This window comes from Trichoplusia ni, chromosome 4, assembly GCF_003590095.1.
Source record: "Trichoplusia ni isolate ovarian cell line Hi5 chromosome 4, tn1, whole genome shotgun sequence".
Lineage (NCBI taxonomy): Eukaryota > Metazoa > Arthropoda > Insecta > Lepidoptera > Noctuidae > Trichoplusia > Trichoplusia ni.
In genome coordinates this window covers 17,166,164-17,183,654 of record NC_039481.1, presented here as the reverse complement: position 1 = coordinate 17,183,654, position 17,491 = coordinate 17,166,164, and the positions used below count along the sequence as shown (strand labels likewise).

The 17,491-nt window shown below is 42.1% G+C and overlaps 1 protein-coding gene across 6 annotated transcripts in view; it reads left to right on the top strand.

The window, feature by feature from the left end:
- Positions 1-16,563, top strand: part of LOC113493354 — a 42,030-nt gene extending 25,467 nt beyond the window's left edge. For 5 of the 6 annotated variants that reach the window (XM_026871293.1, XM_026871294.1, XM_026871291.1 and 2 more), the window contains 19 exons: positions 294-453; positions 817-981; positions 1,333-1,469; positions 1,760-1,852; positions 2,420-2,573; positions 2,985-3,152; positions 3,996-4,154; positions 5,483-5,695; positions 6,032-6,252; positions 6,480-6,561; positions 6,670-6,765; positions 7,067-7,163; positions 7,406-7,590; positions 7,932-8,099; positions 12,246-12,411; positions 12,845-12,967; positions 13,487-13,587; positions 13,976-14,155; positions 14,368-16,563. In XM_026871293.1, the coding sequence (XP_026727094.1) occupies positions 294-453; positions 817-981; positions 1,333-1,469; positions 1,760-1,852; positions 2,420-2,573; positions 2,985-3,152; positions 3,996-4,154; positions 5,483-5,695; positions 6,032-6,252; positions 6,480-6,561; positions 6,670-6,765; positions 7,067-7,163; positions 7,406-7,590; positions 7,932-8,099; positions 12,246-12,411; positions 12,845-12,967; positions 13,487-13,587; positions 13,976-14,155; positions 14,368-14,421 (2,722 nt within the window). In that variant the 3' untranslated portion in view covers positions 14,422-16,563. The remainder of the gene's footprint in view (positions 1-293; positions 454-816; positions 982-1,332; positions 1,470-1,759; positions 1,853-2,419; positions 2,574-2,984; positions 3,153-3,995; positions 4,155-5,482; positions 5,696-6,031; positions 6,253-6,479; positions 6,562-6,669; positions 6,766-7,066; positions 7,164-7,405; positions 7,591-7,931; positions 8,100-12,245; positions 12,412-12,844; positions 12,968-13,486; positions 13,588-13,975; positions 14,156-14,367) is intronic. The other variant, XM_026871295.1, reaches the window with a different exon arrangement.
- The last annotated feature ends 928 nt before the right edge of the window (positions 16,564-17,491 follow it).

Below are 17,491 nucleotides of genomic sequence, written 5' to 3'. Positions count from 1 at the left end.
TGACCGTGCCACCGTAGCTTCGGAGATAATTAACATTACTTACATGTATCATCTGTAAAATTCAACTGGATGAATAGGGTAACATTTTTTACCCTTTTCGACCAATATGATTCAACCAGTATCATGGGCGTAACGTAACGCTTCACAGAACGAGCATGCACTATATAAAAATCTAAGTAAACAAATGCTCGCTTTGTATTATGGCATACTATTCCTTCTAACAAACAATCCAGGTATTCTTCATCTCCTTTCACTCCGTACTCACTCATTCAGTACTATATCTCTGCCTGTAGTTACGGCTGCTGGTCTGAGGAGTGCATCGCGATGCGCCTGCCGTCCTACCGTTCTCACTTCCTGCTGCTCTCCGCCACTTGTATGGAGGCTGTGCACGACTACCTGTCCTTCAGGCTGGAGGCCACGCCCGAACATCCCTCCTGCCTTACCGTCAAGCAGGTACGTGCTGGTATATAAAAATTGTAATGAGAATGTTTGAAACTTCATGTTTTAAAATGATTTGGATAATGTTGTTAATTGTAGAGGAAATATTCGTCTGGAAACGCGTATTTTTGTAAGACTGTTTCTCCCTCTAAAGACTAATATATGTAGTAACAAAAAGGTTAGAAATATTGAAATTGTATTTTAATTTTGCTTTTCCTTTCGTTGAGTATCATTTTAGATCTTCCTGATCTAAAAGCTAGCCAGGTCGATTTTAGTTTGCTAATACCATTTTAAGTATTTTGGGGTAGTACTCACTTCAGTTCCAAAAATACTGAAAAAAATACATACCTGAGCAATGACACTACCTGTTCCCGGCAGCTGATCCACGAGCTGCGCGAGGGCCTGGACATCTCGTCGGAGATGCGCGCGCAGTTCGCGCTGAACGTGCGCGCGGCGCTCATGGCGCGGCCGGCCGGGCCCGCCGCGCGCGACCTGCTGCTGCTCACCAACACCTTCGACAACACCGTGCGGAACCTGCTCAAGGTATGCGGCTGTCACACTGGGAAACTACCTACTTCATTGTTTTGAGGATTAACGCAAACGAGTGTTTTGAGCCCTCGGTTGTCAGTGACAAAAAGGGTTTAGGAAAATTCTCAAAATTGATAATGTTAATATTTGTCACGTATAAATGTTGTTTAACATCTATTGTAGCATATCTGACAAATCACTTACATGTACATCCTTTTGAAGATGGAACAAGGATTTTCACACAAACTGTATTTTTATGTAAAACCAACATAACTAAGGTGAGGGAAAACAACTCCAGACCAAAAATTTTGATTGTGACTTTTGGCAAAGTTCCATGTAATTAATACAATGTAATGGTGTGTGCAGCAATACCTGTCGTACCTGACGACCATGTCGGAGACGGAGCACATGCCCCGGCCGCGGCTGCAGGCGGAGTGGGCCTTCACGGCGCAGCTCGCCAAGAGGATCAAGTGCGCCGCCGTACTCGCGCCGCTCACATTCTCGTAACTATTACATTACATATATGTTTATAGTATTTATTGTTATATAGTACAAGGTTTATTCACTCGTGTTTATCGGGATTGAAGGACTTATTTCGGACCTAACTGTAGTCCCTAATTATGAGACTCAGCCCGCCGCGGCAACAGAGTAAACCATTCCATTATTTAATAATAATCAGCTTAACATTACATCCATAATAGTTTAGTTCCTTTTTGGATTGTTGATGCTTAACACAATTTGTATTACAGTTTATTGCAGTTGCAGAAATTTAACTTAAGTATTTATGTTCTAGAAAAATCACGTGCAATCAACTGGACAGGCTGCTGCAGCAATACGAGACTGAAATCAAGAGTGTCGTCAAAAAGAAACCAATTGATCCTGACAAGTAAGAGATAACTTTGTACTCGTGTTTCAATCATTAAGGAAACAGTAGGAATAACAGTTATATCTGTAGAATTATATTGGAACAAGCACCTCTTCATTTTCTTATCCTAGATTACATTAAATGGCTCGTCGAAAACAGTCGGTTGCTTCGTAGGTATACGCACATTCGTTCGTTTTCGTCGACTAGTGACGACATGGTCATAAGCACTACTTGCCAATTTTTGTATTGATTTGTTACGGAAGCACTGCAGTGGCGCCACGCTAGTGGGGTGGACTAATTACTTGATTTTACTAAATACCTCTTCTGTGACATAGTTGCCTCACAGCAGCGCAGCTCGAGGCCTGTTGTCATATAAGTTGCACTTAATCCCTACTTTATTACTAATATTATAAATACGAAAGTAATTCTGTCTGTCTGTTACGCTTTCACTTCTAAACCACTGAACTGATTTTGAGAAAGAACATAGGATAGTTTTTATCCCGGACTTTTGAAGATTTCTTTTGGAAACGCGATATAACCGACCTCGACGCGGGCGAAAAGCTGGTATAATATATATTGTGTGTGCAGGCACTCCATCTACGCGGTGTGCCGCAACGCGCAGAGCGTGTACGCGGGCACGCGCGACGCCGCGCTGCACGCCGCGCAGTGGGCGCGCGCGCTGGCCGCCCGTCTGGCGCGCGCAGAGCCGCCCGCCTACCTCGCGCAGAGGGGGGACATCTTTGTGAGTACTCTGCATACCGTGCTAGGTTGCGCCGGGGCCAGGCTACACGAACTGATATCCCTGAAGATGGTTCATGGAATATGTGACGGAAGGTGGTAAAGGACGTTGATTATAATTGACTTGTCAATACTTTCGTCTACAATAAGATAATTGAAAAAAGAAACAGCATGTTTTCAATAATATCCTGGAAATTAATCAATTGAAATCTAATTTATACGAAAAATGGTCTTATTACTTTTATTAGTTACTTTTTCTAAGGCTCTTTAAGAAACTCTGTTTTTGCAAGATCGATATTTAAAATGAATTTCGACGTATGGTACACATTGAAAACAACACATACACTACCATATCTATTCCTGTCAAATCAACCACCACTACTACGGTTACTAAGACTATATCTATCGTGAACAGAAAAGTCTGATGTCGATCCGCGACTTCATCTACTGGCACATCACGTTCATCCTGGAGCGCAGCCGCGCCTTCCCCAGCAGCCCGGAGGAGCAGGTGCGGGACCTGGGCGAGGTGGTCGTCACGCGCGTGCGGGAGCTGCTGCTGCAGATGTTCAAGCTCGGCTTCGAGGTAACACACTCACACACACACACTCAGAGAGAGAAGGGGTTAGAAGAAACTACTTACCCAAGCAAATTAAATAACATATGCTAGTGAAAGATGTTTTCGATTACAAAAATATTACGTCATCGAAAATATATGATTATTCTAAGTTATAAGTTTAGACCAAAAATCAAATATAGCCCTGAGTAAAAATTACTCGGTTTAGGGCCGATTTTTCAATCACTAGATAACTTTTATCTGAGCAATAAATATGGCCGTTTGACATATTTTCTATACAAAAGCTGTCGAAACGTCAAACATATTCGTCGAATAAAAGTTATCTGGCGATTGAAAAATCGGCCCTTAACTGAATAATTTTTACTCAGAGCTAATACATATTTGATTTTTGTATTTATTAAACCCTACTGGTACATAATTAAGGAAATTAATCCTTGCTATCTGTGCTAAACTGACTTACTTTAAGCTTCAATTTTATAATTTAGCTTCTAACAGTAGCACTTATATGTTTGCCAGCATGCTGCATTACACTCGCACGATCGATGTATAACTATACCCTGCCTATGCTTATGCACATAGTTTTCTCAACATTATTTGCAAAATCGAAGTAACACTTCCAATTGTCTCGTCGTGGCAATCAAATCATGTTAGTCCGTATTCTCGAAAGCAATTTAATTTTAAGAAGTCTTATCTTCAAAACATATTTATTTATCACTAATGAGTAACTCACTCAACATTTCTCAACAAGTTTCTAACCACGAGCTATCTTAAAGTTAAGCTGCTTTTTATTCTGAAGGAACTCACCAAACACTCCACAAGCTAACCGCATGCACTCGCACGACTTGTCCACAGCTGCACAAAGAGATATACAAGTACGTGCACGTAACCGCGCCGATTGAGGAGTTGTCGCTGCGAAGGCGGCCCATCTCGCTGCAGCCGGTGAGGGCGCCTGTTGTGGAGCGGCGGCGGAGGCCCGAGACCATGGTCATCCACGAGTCCGTCAACCCCATGGTAGGGACGGGAGGCCAGGGGGCAGGGTGTGTCGCTTTATAGGAGCTCTAGGCGTTTGACGTCATTGGTTGGTAGATGTGGGCTTTTTTTGCTTCCTCTAGTTGTGATTAATGTTTCTAGATGGTTCTTCATCTCTTAATACTTTTTACTGAAAGATCCTTCACTTGTTAAGACTTGTTTATCAATTCAACGAAGTTTTTGAATTGCTTGGTAAGTGCCTTTGCGATGTTTGCAGTGTGTTTTGATGTTGAGAGATTTGAGCTAATTTTCTTTCTAAAGATATGTGACTTGAAAAAATGACGTGTTGGTATCAACTGACTGGGTTCAGTAGTTCCGAAGAGATTTGACTTACACGTGATCTGCAAGAAATTGGACGAATTTATGCTTGGGATCACTTTTTTTGACATATTCAATTCATTATTCATAACTTTCATCGGTTTTCCTCTTTCGTCTGATCTCGAACCTCAAATAAAGTGGTGTTAATTCCATTCCGACTTTACAATTAGTTAGGTACATTGTAACAACGGTCTTCTGACTGTGTCTAAAGCACAATCTTAACTCCATTTGCTCAACTTAAAAATGTAAACGACTTTATAATGGAGAATCTAAATCGTTGTTCTTGTCGCACAAACACGTGTCCGATTTGTTTAAGTGATATTTTGGATTTGGTAATCTTATTGTTAATTTACGTTCGTTTTTACTCATCATCATCATCATCATCATCATCTCAGCCTATCGCCGTCCACTGCTGAACGTAGGCCTCCCCCAAAGAGCGCCAACCATCCCGGTTTTTACTCAGCTAGTTTAAAATCGAGGTTTTAAGTATCTTTACCAACGGAGTTTTCAATTCGCGGAGTCTTATCCTCAAAGTTTGCTATAGAGTGCAGCAATTCTACCGCTTTTCGCCTTTCCTTTGATTTGCTGGCTCGGCACGCTAAGGGTATGTACAGTTGCATGTTTATGCTTGCTTTTATTAATGCTTGTTATATTGCACTTGTGTTCTAAAGAATGTTAAATGTCTGTTTGAGTTGTGTTATAGTATATTTCTTCTATAATGTCTATGGTATTTTGTGAATGTTAATAATGCCAGCTTATAGATGTTCTACTGCTGGGTACAGGTCCTTTACAATATAGAGTTTAAGTAACCACCACGCTAGCTCAGTGCGGGTTGGCGATATCAGATTCTAATATGTGTCCCTTCGCGTTTTATCAGTGGTGGCTTAGTCATAAATATATGAAGCAATATTAATTTTTAAAAGAGGTTGACTATGCTTTTTACCCACAAAACCAAGCTTGTCTTCTAGTAACCTTCCCGCTACTCCCTCCAGATCCACAAAGAGCTGCACCGTTTCGCGGCGGAGTCCCCCTCGGCGGGCGCGGCGCCGCGGCGCTCGCTGAGCTCGGTGAGCTCGCCGCCGCCGCCGCTGCCGCCGCCGCGCAAGAACCGCTTCCTCAGGAGCGACAGCATCGTCGACGAATACGAGAACAGCGTCTTCGACGAGAGGCTCTTCGACAATATACACAACTTTGGTGATAATCCGGTGAGGAGATGATAATTTGATGAGTAGGGCTCAAGTTGATGGTATATGCAAGATTTGTCGAAAATTCATAGCATTTGTGTCAGGAATATCAATCAAAATAATAAATTTCAAATGTTAAAGGACTCAAGTGATGCGGCCGTATAGAATTGAATTTCGATGCATGAGAAAGTAATGAACTAAAAAAAAGTTGTTTTAGTAACGGTTCACTAAATGTTTTTGTCTGAATTGTAAATTTGTAGTTACATACACTTTTTTTATTAAGTTTATGACTATATTTTTACTTTTGCTCCATTCTAGCTATCTTAGAGCTAATTTTTGATATACTTGTATTGACAGACACAAGGCAGCATCGAGCTCTTGCTCTCAGGCGAAGTTCCCGACGAGGCTGAGGAGGTGGAGATGAGGGCGAGCGCGGGCGGCGTGAGCGGTGTGAGCGGCGTGAGCGAGGAGGAGCGCGCGTGGGCGGCGTGCGTGGCGCGCGCCATCATCCAGTTCGCGCGCTGCTGGATGCTGTTCGTGGTGGAGCGCTGCGACCGCGGCCGGGGACTCAGGCCCAGGTATGCAGCCCATATGCATACATACCACTATACACTCCCAACTCTCTAATTCCATATTCAGCAACCGAAGTTATGTCATAATACTGTTATTGGTCCGCGGTTTGTGTGCTGTTAGAAGTCATCCGCAAGATGACTTGAGATGATTGAGTACAACGTTTAAATCATATTCATCCATTAGAAGACACCAGCTGCCACCACCAACACTGACACAGCTATTTGAATTACAGATGGGCGAGCCAAGGTTTGGAGTTCTTGATGTTGGCGTGTGACCCGCGCAACACAAAACATCTCAGCGATGAAGAGTTTGAGGTGAAACTTAATTTATTAAATTAAAAAAGACCTTTACCTGTTTACTCCTTATTATATTGGCCTTAGTTTTGTCATTAATACCTATTATTAAATTGTGTTGTGTTACAGGACCTGAAGCAGCTGATGGACGGCTGTATCTCCCACGTGGTGGGGTCCCGCGCCACCGCCGCCGCGCACTCGCCGCGACCCAGACCGAGACTGCCTGTGAGTTTACTTAATACAAGCCACTTTTATTAAAACCTTTTATCCTACTATCTCTTAACCGGGTAAGATAATTATAAAATTAAAAAGTAAACCTGACGTCGTGCATTAATGCATTTTTCTTAAGTTTATGAGTTGACTTGTGTGTTTTAAATTAAAAGCAAAAACACTGAAACCAGTCATACAATTTCAGACATTTCTGTCTCCTTAAAAGAACTCAGTAGAATTTGAACCTTGTTTTGGTTTTACATTGTTTTGAATAAAACATAGTAACATACTCATGAATTTATCCTTTTCCCCGCAGAGTCCATTCCCGTCCAACACGAGCCGCGAGCCGGCCGCGCCGCCGACGCCGCCGCCGCTGGAACCGGAACTGCTCTACGCCGACACCGATACCACCAGTCAGTATATACTACACGATACTAATATCTACTCGTATAGTACACTATACTTGAATTTTTATGACAAAAAACATGAAGAAATACTTTGTTTGATCTAATTGCCAGTCATCTATAACGTAGTTAAGCATTTATAATCTTTGAACATCCTATCGGTCACCAATGCCCGAAAAACAAAACATTTCCTCCAAAACATTGTTATCTTGTTGCTTAAAGTTATTAAGCATCAAATAATACGTGTACAGATCACCGGCGCCGCGTGCTACAAGCTACGGAGCGCGTAGACAACGAGCGCGATGAACGGCTACGGAGTACTCGCACCGTAGGCCGCGTGCTACAGGCCGCGCTCACCAGCTACGAGCCTAAACTTAGGCAGCTCACCTTCAAGTGGCAGCGAGGTCTCAAGATCGGGGCCGGGACCTTTGGAAAGGTAATATTTAAGAATATACATCCGTTCTTAAATTTGTTTATAATAGGCGACTTTTTCAAGTTAAAAGGATCTTCATGATTAGATTGAAGAAAGCCGAAGAGTATGCCTCTTATTGTCTAAAATCATTAGAATAGTCTTCGAACTAGGACACTGGAAACTTAATACAGAAACTATTGTAAAATTGTCTCCCAGGACTCACAACGTTTATTGTTTGCTATCATGACTCAATCTTGGGTATAGACGTTCTGTCTTTTTTTGGTAAATCGGGGTTATTCAGAGCATTTTCAGTAAATTCGTCATTCACTTTAAGTTGTAAAATAAACGAGTATATATCCCCCCAGGTGTACACGGTGGTGAACACGGAGAGCGGGCAGCTGCTGGCCATGAAGGAGCTGTCGGTGGGCATCGGGGACCGGCGCGCGCTGCAGCGGGCCGCCAACGAGCTGCGCGTGCTGGAGGGCGTGCTGCACCCGCATCTCGTGCGCTACTACGGCTGCGAGCTGCACAGGGTGCGTACTCACCGGGGGGACACTGTCACGTCAGCATCGGCCTAGCCTTCTCCCAACAGCTATGGGGTCGGCTACCAGTCTAACAGATTTCAGCTTAGTGTCAGTGTTTTACAAGGAGCGACTGCCTATCTGGCCTCCTCAACCCAGTTACCTGGGCAACACGATTCTCCTTGGTTAGACTTGTTGTCAGACTATTCAGGCTTCTGACTACCTTGTAACGGCTGTCAAAGATGTAGGAATAACAGCCGGGACCCACAATTTAACGTGCCCTCCGAAACACGGAGGAACTCGTTATGACAAAGATGGTCACCCATCTACGGATCAACCGCGTTAAGCATAGCTTTACCTGTGATCGACTCACTTATGCGGTTATAGCCACGAGCTCCTCTCTACAATCACGTGTCGGTAACTAAACGCGCCTGACGTCACCCGGTGGATAATTTAGTCAGTAAGAGTCTGACACTACCCATTCCCTCCCCAGAGGGAACGGGTGTCCATGAGGATTCCCCAGCCTAACAAAAAAAAGTTCCACTCTACAATGTTGTGATTGACAAGTCAAAGTAACGTGTTATTAGGAGTGAAGCGTGAGAATAATCGATCGAGATAATCATGTTTTATTTAGACTGGAAGAATACTTGACGTAGTGCGTTTTAGTTATTATTGGACTTTGTCAGATATTTCATTTTGTATATCAATTAGTCTTGCTAACAATAAGGCTTTAGAGAGGGATCGCATTTCAACTGTGATTGTCGACTGAATCGATCAATCATCCTCCGACCGATTTCGGCCATGGCGACCGCTTCAGCTCCTATTAGGTATTTTGGCGTTCATGCGCTCGTAGATGGCTAATGTACCCATTTTTGCGATGAAAGTCCGAGCACAATGAGGGAAGGTGAGTTTGCCGTCTTGATAGTGATAGGAAATAGCAGCATCTGATCTTCATGATGCTACGAAGACATTTTAGGTCGAATCAATCAAGAGCACGTATATGGCAAAGATATAGACACCACGTCTCTGAAGAATATAAGAGGTTTGGCAGCATAATAGGGTTGTTTCCAATTTTCGCAAATCTATTTAAATAGCTTCTAAATAATTTGGAAATCACCCTCTCTATCATTTCACCATGATCTTTGCAGGTATCATGATACCTGCAAAGGTTTCGAAACGTCGGGAACTAAAATCTAAAATTAAACCGCGATAAAATCCGTAAAAGTAGTTTCATTTCAAAGAAACCTTGGTGGCCAACTTAAGATCAAGTGAACAGGAAACCTCGGAACGCAGCTTACCGAATGCTGCAGCTGCAGCACCGATCCTGCTGTCGATTTCAGCATGAAGGTCATATGTACTTGGATGTTACAGTGCTCCCCATGTAGCGAAATTTATCTACCTGCTTTAGCACATCCTGGCCAAGCTTTATAGTCAGTGACTCACGACCGTGAATGTCTACAGACACCACTTCTGTCTTATTGACTTATCTTCAGGCCGAACTTGCGGCAGGCTTGGTAGAAACCAGACATCAGCTGCTGCAGGCCATCTGGAGATTCAGATAAAAAGCACAGATCATCAGCATACATGATCTCAGAGATCAGTGCATGCGAAACCTTGGTACGAGTCTTAAGTCTAGCCAAGTTGAAAAGATTGCCGTCCGTGCGGAATCGAATGCGGACTCCCTGAGAAACTGTTTGTAAGACTTCTCTAACCACCACCACAAAGTATAAAGCAAACAGAGTAGATGCTAACACGCATCCTTGCGTCACTCCACAAGTAACGGGGAAGAATTCAGTCTAAGAAGTCTTCGAATTTTCTCAAACTTTTCCGTGTACCCGAGCTTTCCCAGCACCACCCAAAGCGCTTCACGAGGCACACTATCGAAAGATTTCTCCATGTCAACAAAATAGAGGTACAGTACGACCCTGCTCTCTGCTCTTTTCCTGTACTTGCCGTACGGCAAAAATTGCTTCGCATGTACCACGGTCAGGTCGGAAGACAAATTGAGTTTCTGGCAAAATCTTTTCCGATAAGGCCTTTAGGCGATTCAGCAGAATTCTGGCAAAGACCTTCCCAGGGGTCGAAAAGAGTGAAATACCACGGTAAGAGTTGCAGTCAGACTGGTCAATGCCAGCCGCCCGGTTGTTCTGTTGCTGCCTAATAGCCGAAACGACCTCGTCACACAGCAGGGGCTCATCCAGTTCAATGGCTAAAGATAGTTGGGTTTTAACACGTCCTCCCTGTTTGTCAATAGGTGCCTACCGTCAAGAGACCTTAAAGGAGCCTTTGTATGGTAGGATGTGCCAATCAGCTTACGCACCTCACAGTAAAACTCCCGTGTTCTCGTATGCTGTCGTAGAAGGTCTCGATGTTTATCAAGTGCCACCCGCAGAACTTCATCATTAAACATCATTCGCGTACAGTTGAAGCGGTTTCTAACATTTGAGATGCTAAATTTCCCCAGGCAGCTTCGACATTATCTATTTCGGTAGTGGATGACAGCTTTCTAGGCAATGAGTCAGCAAATATGTTTTTTCTTGTCTGAGACCGACGCGGGCATAGGAGGCGGATTCGCAGCTTAGCGACAATAAGTCGGTGGTCGGACCAACAATGCGCACCTCGCATAGCGCGGGTTATCTGCACTTGACTGTAATCTCTTTGCCTCACAATAGCATAGTCGATCAAATGCCAGTGTTTGGATCTTGGGTCTAAGATAGTGGCATCCATGTCGTTTTGTACTTGGCGGCAAGTCGAAACATAGTGTTGGTAATTGCCAAGCCGTACTGAGCACAAAGACTTTGTTGACCGTTGCTGTTCATGTTGCCATCACCGTGTCTACCTAAAACTCTAGGCCAGACCTCACAGTCCCGCCCAACCCTGGCATTGAAATCGCCAAGCAAAGGTACCTACTCTCTGGCGTTTATGCTGTCAAGGCAAAGGGACACTTCCTTGTAAAATTTGTCCTTGATATCATCAGATTTGTCTAACCTAGGCGCATAGACTCTGATGACATTAAGGTAACTGTCTTTGTCCAGATGAAGGAGCAGCGTGGTTACGCGGTCGGATCCACGTTATAGCTATGAAGTTCCCGAGCTACGGCGGTCTTGCATTCAGAACAGGCATTACCATCTCGATCAAGTAGATTTCTCACGTTCCACGCGCCGAATGTCATAACCGGTGTCATGTTATTGTTATCAAATGTTCTGTATTTTCGACCACGATTTAAAATGATGCGATGGCAGCCGCGGTTACTACCACCTATCGAGATGGGATGAACATTTTTTAGGGAACCTTTTCTAGCCCTTTCCCTGGCTGCGCAGTGAAAGCAGTGTCTCCCTAAATAAGGCTGCTTTGTCATCTCGGGTGCTAGCGAATCCGCGCTGGTGTCCCAGTAGTCACACCCCCGTGACCGTCTACGTGCAGGTATCAGACAAAGCCTAGATGCATTTGTCTAAACCTCTCTACTTCTACCCGTCGCCACAGGACTTAACTCAATCGGAGTCCATTAACGGAAGCGGTCAAATACGCAGGATATATTTAGGTACGCAGACGTTTGCGCACACGCAGGTGCACAAACTCGTCTTTACCCTCCTTGGACCAGACGAACGGAAAATCGCTACGACTGAAGGAGGGGTCGGATGCTGTGTCTGGCCGACAGTGACTATACGCCCTCCACTGTCGCCCTAGGCCATCCACCTTGCCTTGCTGACCCGCCGAGTTCGCCAAATCACATTGCATATAGAACTGCGTTGTGTTGCCTTCCTCACCGAGCCATACTTTGTGGTGAGTAGGAGGGAACCACATGAAGGAAGGATTTTGATTTGTGAGGAAGGAATTCAGGAATCGGAGAGGTGGGATACCATAGCCACGGATAATCGGAATGTGGACTAAGGTAGTTTAGGGAAGGCGGGATCGCGTGCCTGTACACTCAGTTACCCAAGTGCCCCCTGCCTGCGATTGTATACTGACTGCAATTGAACTTAATTTGGACTGCACATTTGGTTTGCAGTTCTATTTCGAATCGACTGTTTTTTTAAGTTGAACTTGAACTGCTATTTGCAGTTGAAATTTGGCCCGTCTGTCTAGCTCTAGAGTCTAACGGAGTTTAATAAGTTTTCGATAACTGGCTAACTATGACGGTACTGGTATCCCCGGCAGGAGGAGATGCTGATCTTCATGGAGCTGTGCGTGGAGGGCTCGCTGGAGGCGCTGGTGGCCACGTCGGGCGCGCTGGCCGAGCACACGGCGCGCCGCTACACGCAGCAGTTGCTCAGCGCGGTGCACGAGCTGCACGCGCGCGGCATCGCGCACAGGGACATCAAGAGTCAGTACACACACACACACACACACACACACACACACACACACACACACACACACACACACACACACACACACACACACACACACACACACACACACACACACACACACACCTCAACCCTCACTTTTGATCCATCAATGACAGCAAGACAATCCATATAAAGTCTCCCCACTATACTGTTTGCGTTCCTATGACAAACATGTGCTTTGACTATTTGTGCAAATCATTTAGTGTTACTACTCATTATTTACCACTATAATCCATCACTGCCCTAGCTTTTTCGCAACTATATACCGAGCAGACGTACGCGGAACGCGTAAACGCAATTAACTAAAATAATCATATTATCAATCTACCATCGAATCAATAAACAATCATGATTTAACAAAATTGACCCTTATTACAAACTTATGTAAATCACTTATGTTACCAGGTGGAAACATATTCCTAACGAACGAGGGTCACTGCCTGAAGCTGGGCGACTTCGGGTGCGCCGTCAAGATCCGCGCCAACACCACCGCGCCCGGGGAACTGCAGGGCTTTGTAGGGACACAAGGTATGGCGGAATAGCACGGTTATGGAGTTATGTAAGAATGTAGAAGTTCAGTTGTATAGTCAATAGGGATTAAACCAGATCTACAGTGATAATATTGAATCTATGCTGCAACAACAAGACACGACATGGTGAAAATACTTGAAGGAGTCTTTGGTCCAACAGTTCTTCTTAAATCAAAAAGTGTGACAAAGCAAAGTCAAAAGCAAATATCGTCAAAAGGAAATCCTATTCTTTGAAGAGTTGTGATGAGCAACATGACAAACTGTCTTTTTATCTCAATATATATATATATATATAAATAACACTCAGACACAAGAAATGATCATGGCAGCAGCATCTGCACAATAGTCGTGCTCATTACACACATACTGATCCTAGGTGGAAATTAAACTCCCGACCTCCAGAATAGCAGTCACTGACGTGAACCACCAGACCTGAATTTTTAACTAATATTTATTACCATTGCTCAGAGAACCGTAATATAATCAGTGTACATGCTAATGATACTTCGTTTTGCAGCATACATGGCCCCCGAGGTGTTCATGAAGACTTCGGGTCACGGGCGCGCCGCCGACATCTGGTCGCTCGGCTGCGTCGTCACGGAGATGGCGTCCGGGAAGGTATGCACACACAAACACACACATATACACTCACACGGCGATATAAAACTGCCACGATCCATCATCTGATATTTCAGCAATCACAATCTGAGGAGCGTCGCGTTAGTTACCCATGAGCGCAGATTTTCGACATATTTTTGGGCTGCGAAGTACAAAAAACATTTTTTTAATACGTACAATATATATACAGTTTAAAAAATTCATCACGGCATTCGCGATTAGTCAGGAGTCGTAGGTTCGAGTTCTGTGTATACTTTGAATTTCTTACCCGTATTATTGGTATATAATTACAAATATTTTGAACATCAGAAAATCACCTCCACATTCAAGTCTTGACTTCTTATAGCTTCGTATAACTTTCGAATAACTTCAACTGTTTGTTCCGCAGCGTCCGTTCTGGCAGTACGACAGCAACTACCAGATCATGTTCCTGGTGGGCAGCGGCGGGCGGCCCGAGATCCCCACCACGCTGTCGGACGAGGGCCAGGACTTCTGCATGTCGTGTCTGACGCACGACCCGGACCTCCGGCCCAAGGCTGAGACACTCAACTTACATCATTTCCTTATGGTAAGGACACCTGCCACACAATGATGATGAATACAGTGTCATGTTTCTTCACGTATAAAGTGTCTAGACTAAGATGTGTTTTCAGTTATTATACTGAAACATATCTGGGTGTAATCATACCCTACCAAAGTTTAATCATAATTTGATCATGTTTTACGTAACTTTTTAGCAGTTTATTCATACAACTGCAATAATTCAAATTCCCATTGCAGGTGAAATCAGACGAAACTGACTGCAACTGCGAGCCGGCCTACCTGATCACATAATAGCAGCGTGACGTCACGACACGACACGACACGACACTGCCGGTCCCAGGCTCGAAACATGGAACGGAGAAATCGAATGATACGATGAAACGACATTTACAGAGAAGTCTGTTAGTCGATAAAATGAGAATGTGAAGTAATACAAGGAACTTGAACGCATAGTGTTGACGGTGAAACCGCGTGGTTTGTGCGCGTGCATAGTGTGTTTACTCTTGATATACAATAGGTTATCGCATCGTCAGCTAAACGATTTTTTATAAAACAGCATTGAACTTCATTTGGTTAGGTTCATAAAGGTAAACAGTCTTAGTTTTAGCTTTCATTCAATTCAATTTATTTTTGAAGGCACATCTAATTTGTTTACTTTTATTGAAGTAACTTAACAAATCAAATATAGATTTTGGCGTTTAAATAGAAACTGGTTAAACATTAATTAGGCAGTATCACTGACGAATGCAGGTACATAAATGTACAATAGAAAATGCTCATTCCAAAGAGATTCTATTAATGTTTTATCTGAAGAACAATCCCGAAAAATAATTATAAGCATATTTTTTATTCGAATAATTCTGTTCGTAAATAAAAATGTATTTATTTACCTCTGAGGTTAATTTGAATCAATTTTAATGAACTGACAGATGATATTGTGGCGTTTGTAACACAAGTATGAAATATTTTTCACTTATGCCTAGAATTCGCTGAATCTTTTGCGCTTCGCAAGGCTTTTAATCGAACTATAAATTACAACGGTTCCTTATTTTTTACCTTATTCGCACAGTGTATGTAAATGTACACTAAAGTAAAAAAGTAAAACGAGCTTTGGATCTTAAACCTGTAATGAAGCTGTTATTACATAAACATTATCAAATACTTGAAATTTAAAAGTCGAAAGTTAAAAGAGTGTGTATTTTTGTACATGTAAAATGCATATTAATATTTTAGTACTTAAAAATGATTATGACATTTATTTCTAACCATTATTATATGATAATGCACTTTTAAAGTGTTTGTTGCATTATGACTTGTTCTAAATAAGAACTTATTGAACTTATGAAATGATTCAAACTTTGCCTGCCCAGGGCATGGCTTGACTAAGCCATTGAGTGAAGATTGAAACTCGAAAATGATGAATGGCTTTATGATTTGCGAACTTTTCTTGTGTAGGATATCACATTCAGGCACTAGACTTGTTGTGTCTGCAAACTTTGCCTTTACCTGGGGCCTAAACTAAAATTATAAGATTATTTACACCTTCGACGTAGGTAGCTGTTGTCAGAGTTTTAGTACTTTGGACATAAGTCCATTTTAGCAAGATCTTACTCGAAATTCAGTGTGAATATCATATGTTTGCAATTAAATAAATCTTCGGCTTTAAAAGCAGAAAAATGAATTGCATTTTAAATGTTATGTTAAAGCATTTGCGTGGCATTACCCAGCGAGATTTTGAAGAATTTATTTTAACTTTATTTTTTGATACATGATCATCGTTTTCTTATATTTTATATTCACATTGTCGATAATGCATTTTTTTAATTGTAAATATTGTTTTTAGTTCATTAGACGTATTAGAGTTGAACCATATTTTTATATACACTTTTATATTTAGGTACATTATAATGCATTTGTTAATACGTCCTAGATTAAACTGTATTTATTAAGGAATTGTCATATGTATATATTGTAGTTATAAAATATAAATGGAGATCAAATTATTTTTTAATATTCACCTATAGGGATACAATTTGTGATGCCTTTCGTTCACAAGACTTCACTATTACCATTATATTTGACGACTTTAGGTTTCAACGACGCCTGTTCCCGCGCTTTGAATCTTAAGTCGTCGAATATCGCAGAATTCCGTTGCTTCCTGTGTGAACGGCCTAAGATAATTATAACCATTTTAATGTCAGTAATAGAGTATTTATTTTATTTAATATTTTCAGGTGATATGGATAAAATTAAAAATATAACGTAATTGAATATGAAAATAAAATCTGGAAATGCCTTGAATGTTAATTAAAACAAAAACAGTTATAAATGTCCACTTGTTATAGTTTACGAGTCTATGGTATACATGTTGATTTGTTGCAATTTATATGAGATTATACGTCGTGGAAATAAAATGTATTGGTATACCTATGCTGAGGTTGTTTCACTTGCATCCTGACGCTTTTTGTCTTTAAAATTGTGACTATAAATAGTTTGTATTCTTCCAAGAAGTATTATTGTGTCCTGATCATTTTTGCTGCTTCTCTACCTGACAACTTATGACGCCATTTCATATTAGCTAGAGCTTTTCCTATTTAAGTTATGTGTTTTATTTTGTTGGTGTATGTACCAGGGTGGACACTCGTAGAAACCCGGATTTTGCACCATAATGGTGATTCGTAGCAAACACGAATTTTTGACCAAGTCGGAGATTCGTAGCAATCCGAATTTTGAACAAGCGTGGACATTAGTTACCCGGATTTTCGGCCATGGTGTTGATTCGAAGCCACCCGAATGTTTGACTAACTTGAACATTCGTATCAACCCGGATTTGAACCAAGCATGAGATTCGTAGCAACGCGGATTTTGGACCAAGAGGGACATTCGTAGTAACCCAGAATTTTGAACCAGGATGAACAATTTAAACCAATTTGTATATTTTCGTTAAATAAAAATAATGTAACGTAATAAAAGTCGTATATTCCCAATGAACTTTATTGAGAGCAACATACAATTGACACCGATACGCTTACACGCTACAGATATGTTTGAGACACCACAGAGCAGTGTTACAGTTACACAAGTACTAAGACCATTACATATATTATGGTTATATATAAGATACACAGAGCCATCATAAATACTTATCAATATATTTTTGATGTCCTAACATCACAATCGTACACGAAGCCGCTGAATATTGGTTTTAATTAATATTTGAATTAAGAGGATCTGATATTCTTGATGTGAAATACTTATTATAGGTACCTGATGCCCGGTAAACCTGATTATTGGTGTAGCCATGACAAACACCTTGGCAACGCCGTGGCATCAGTGTATACTAATTAAAAACACCTAGTTT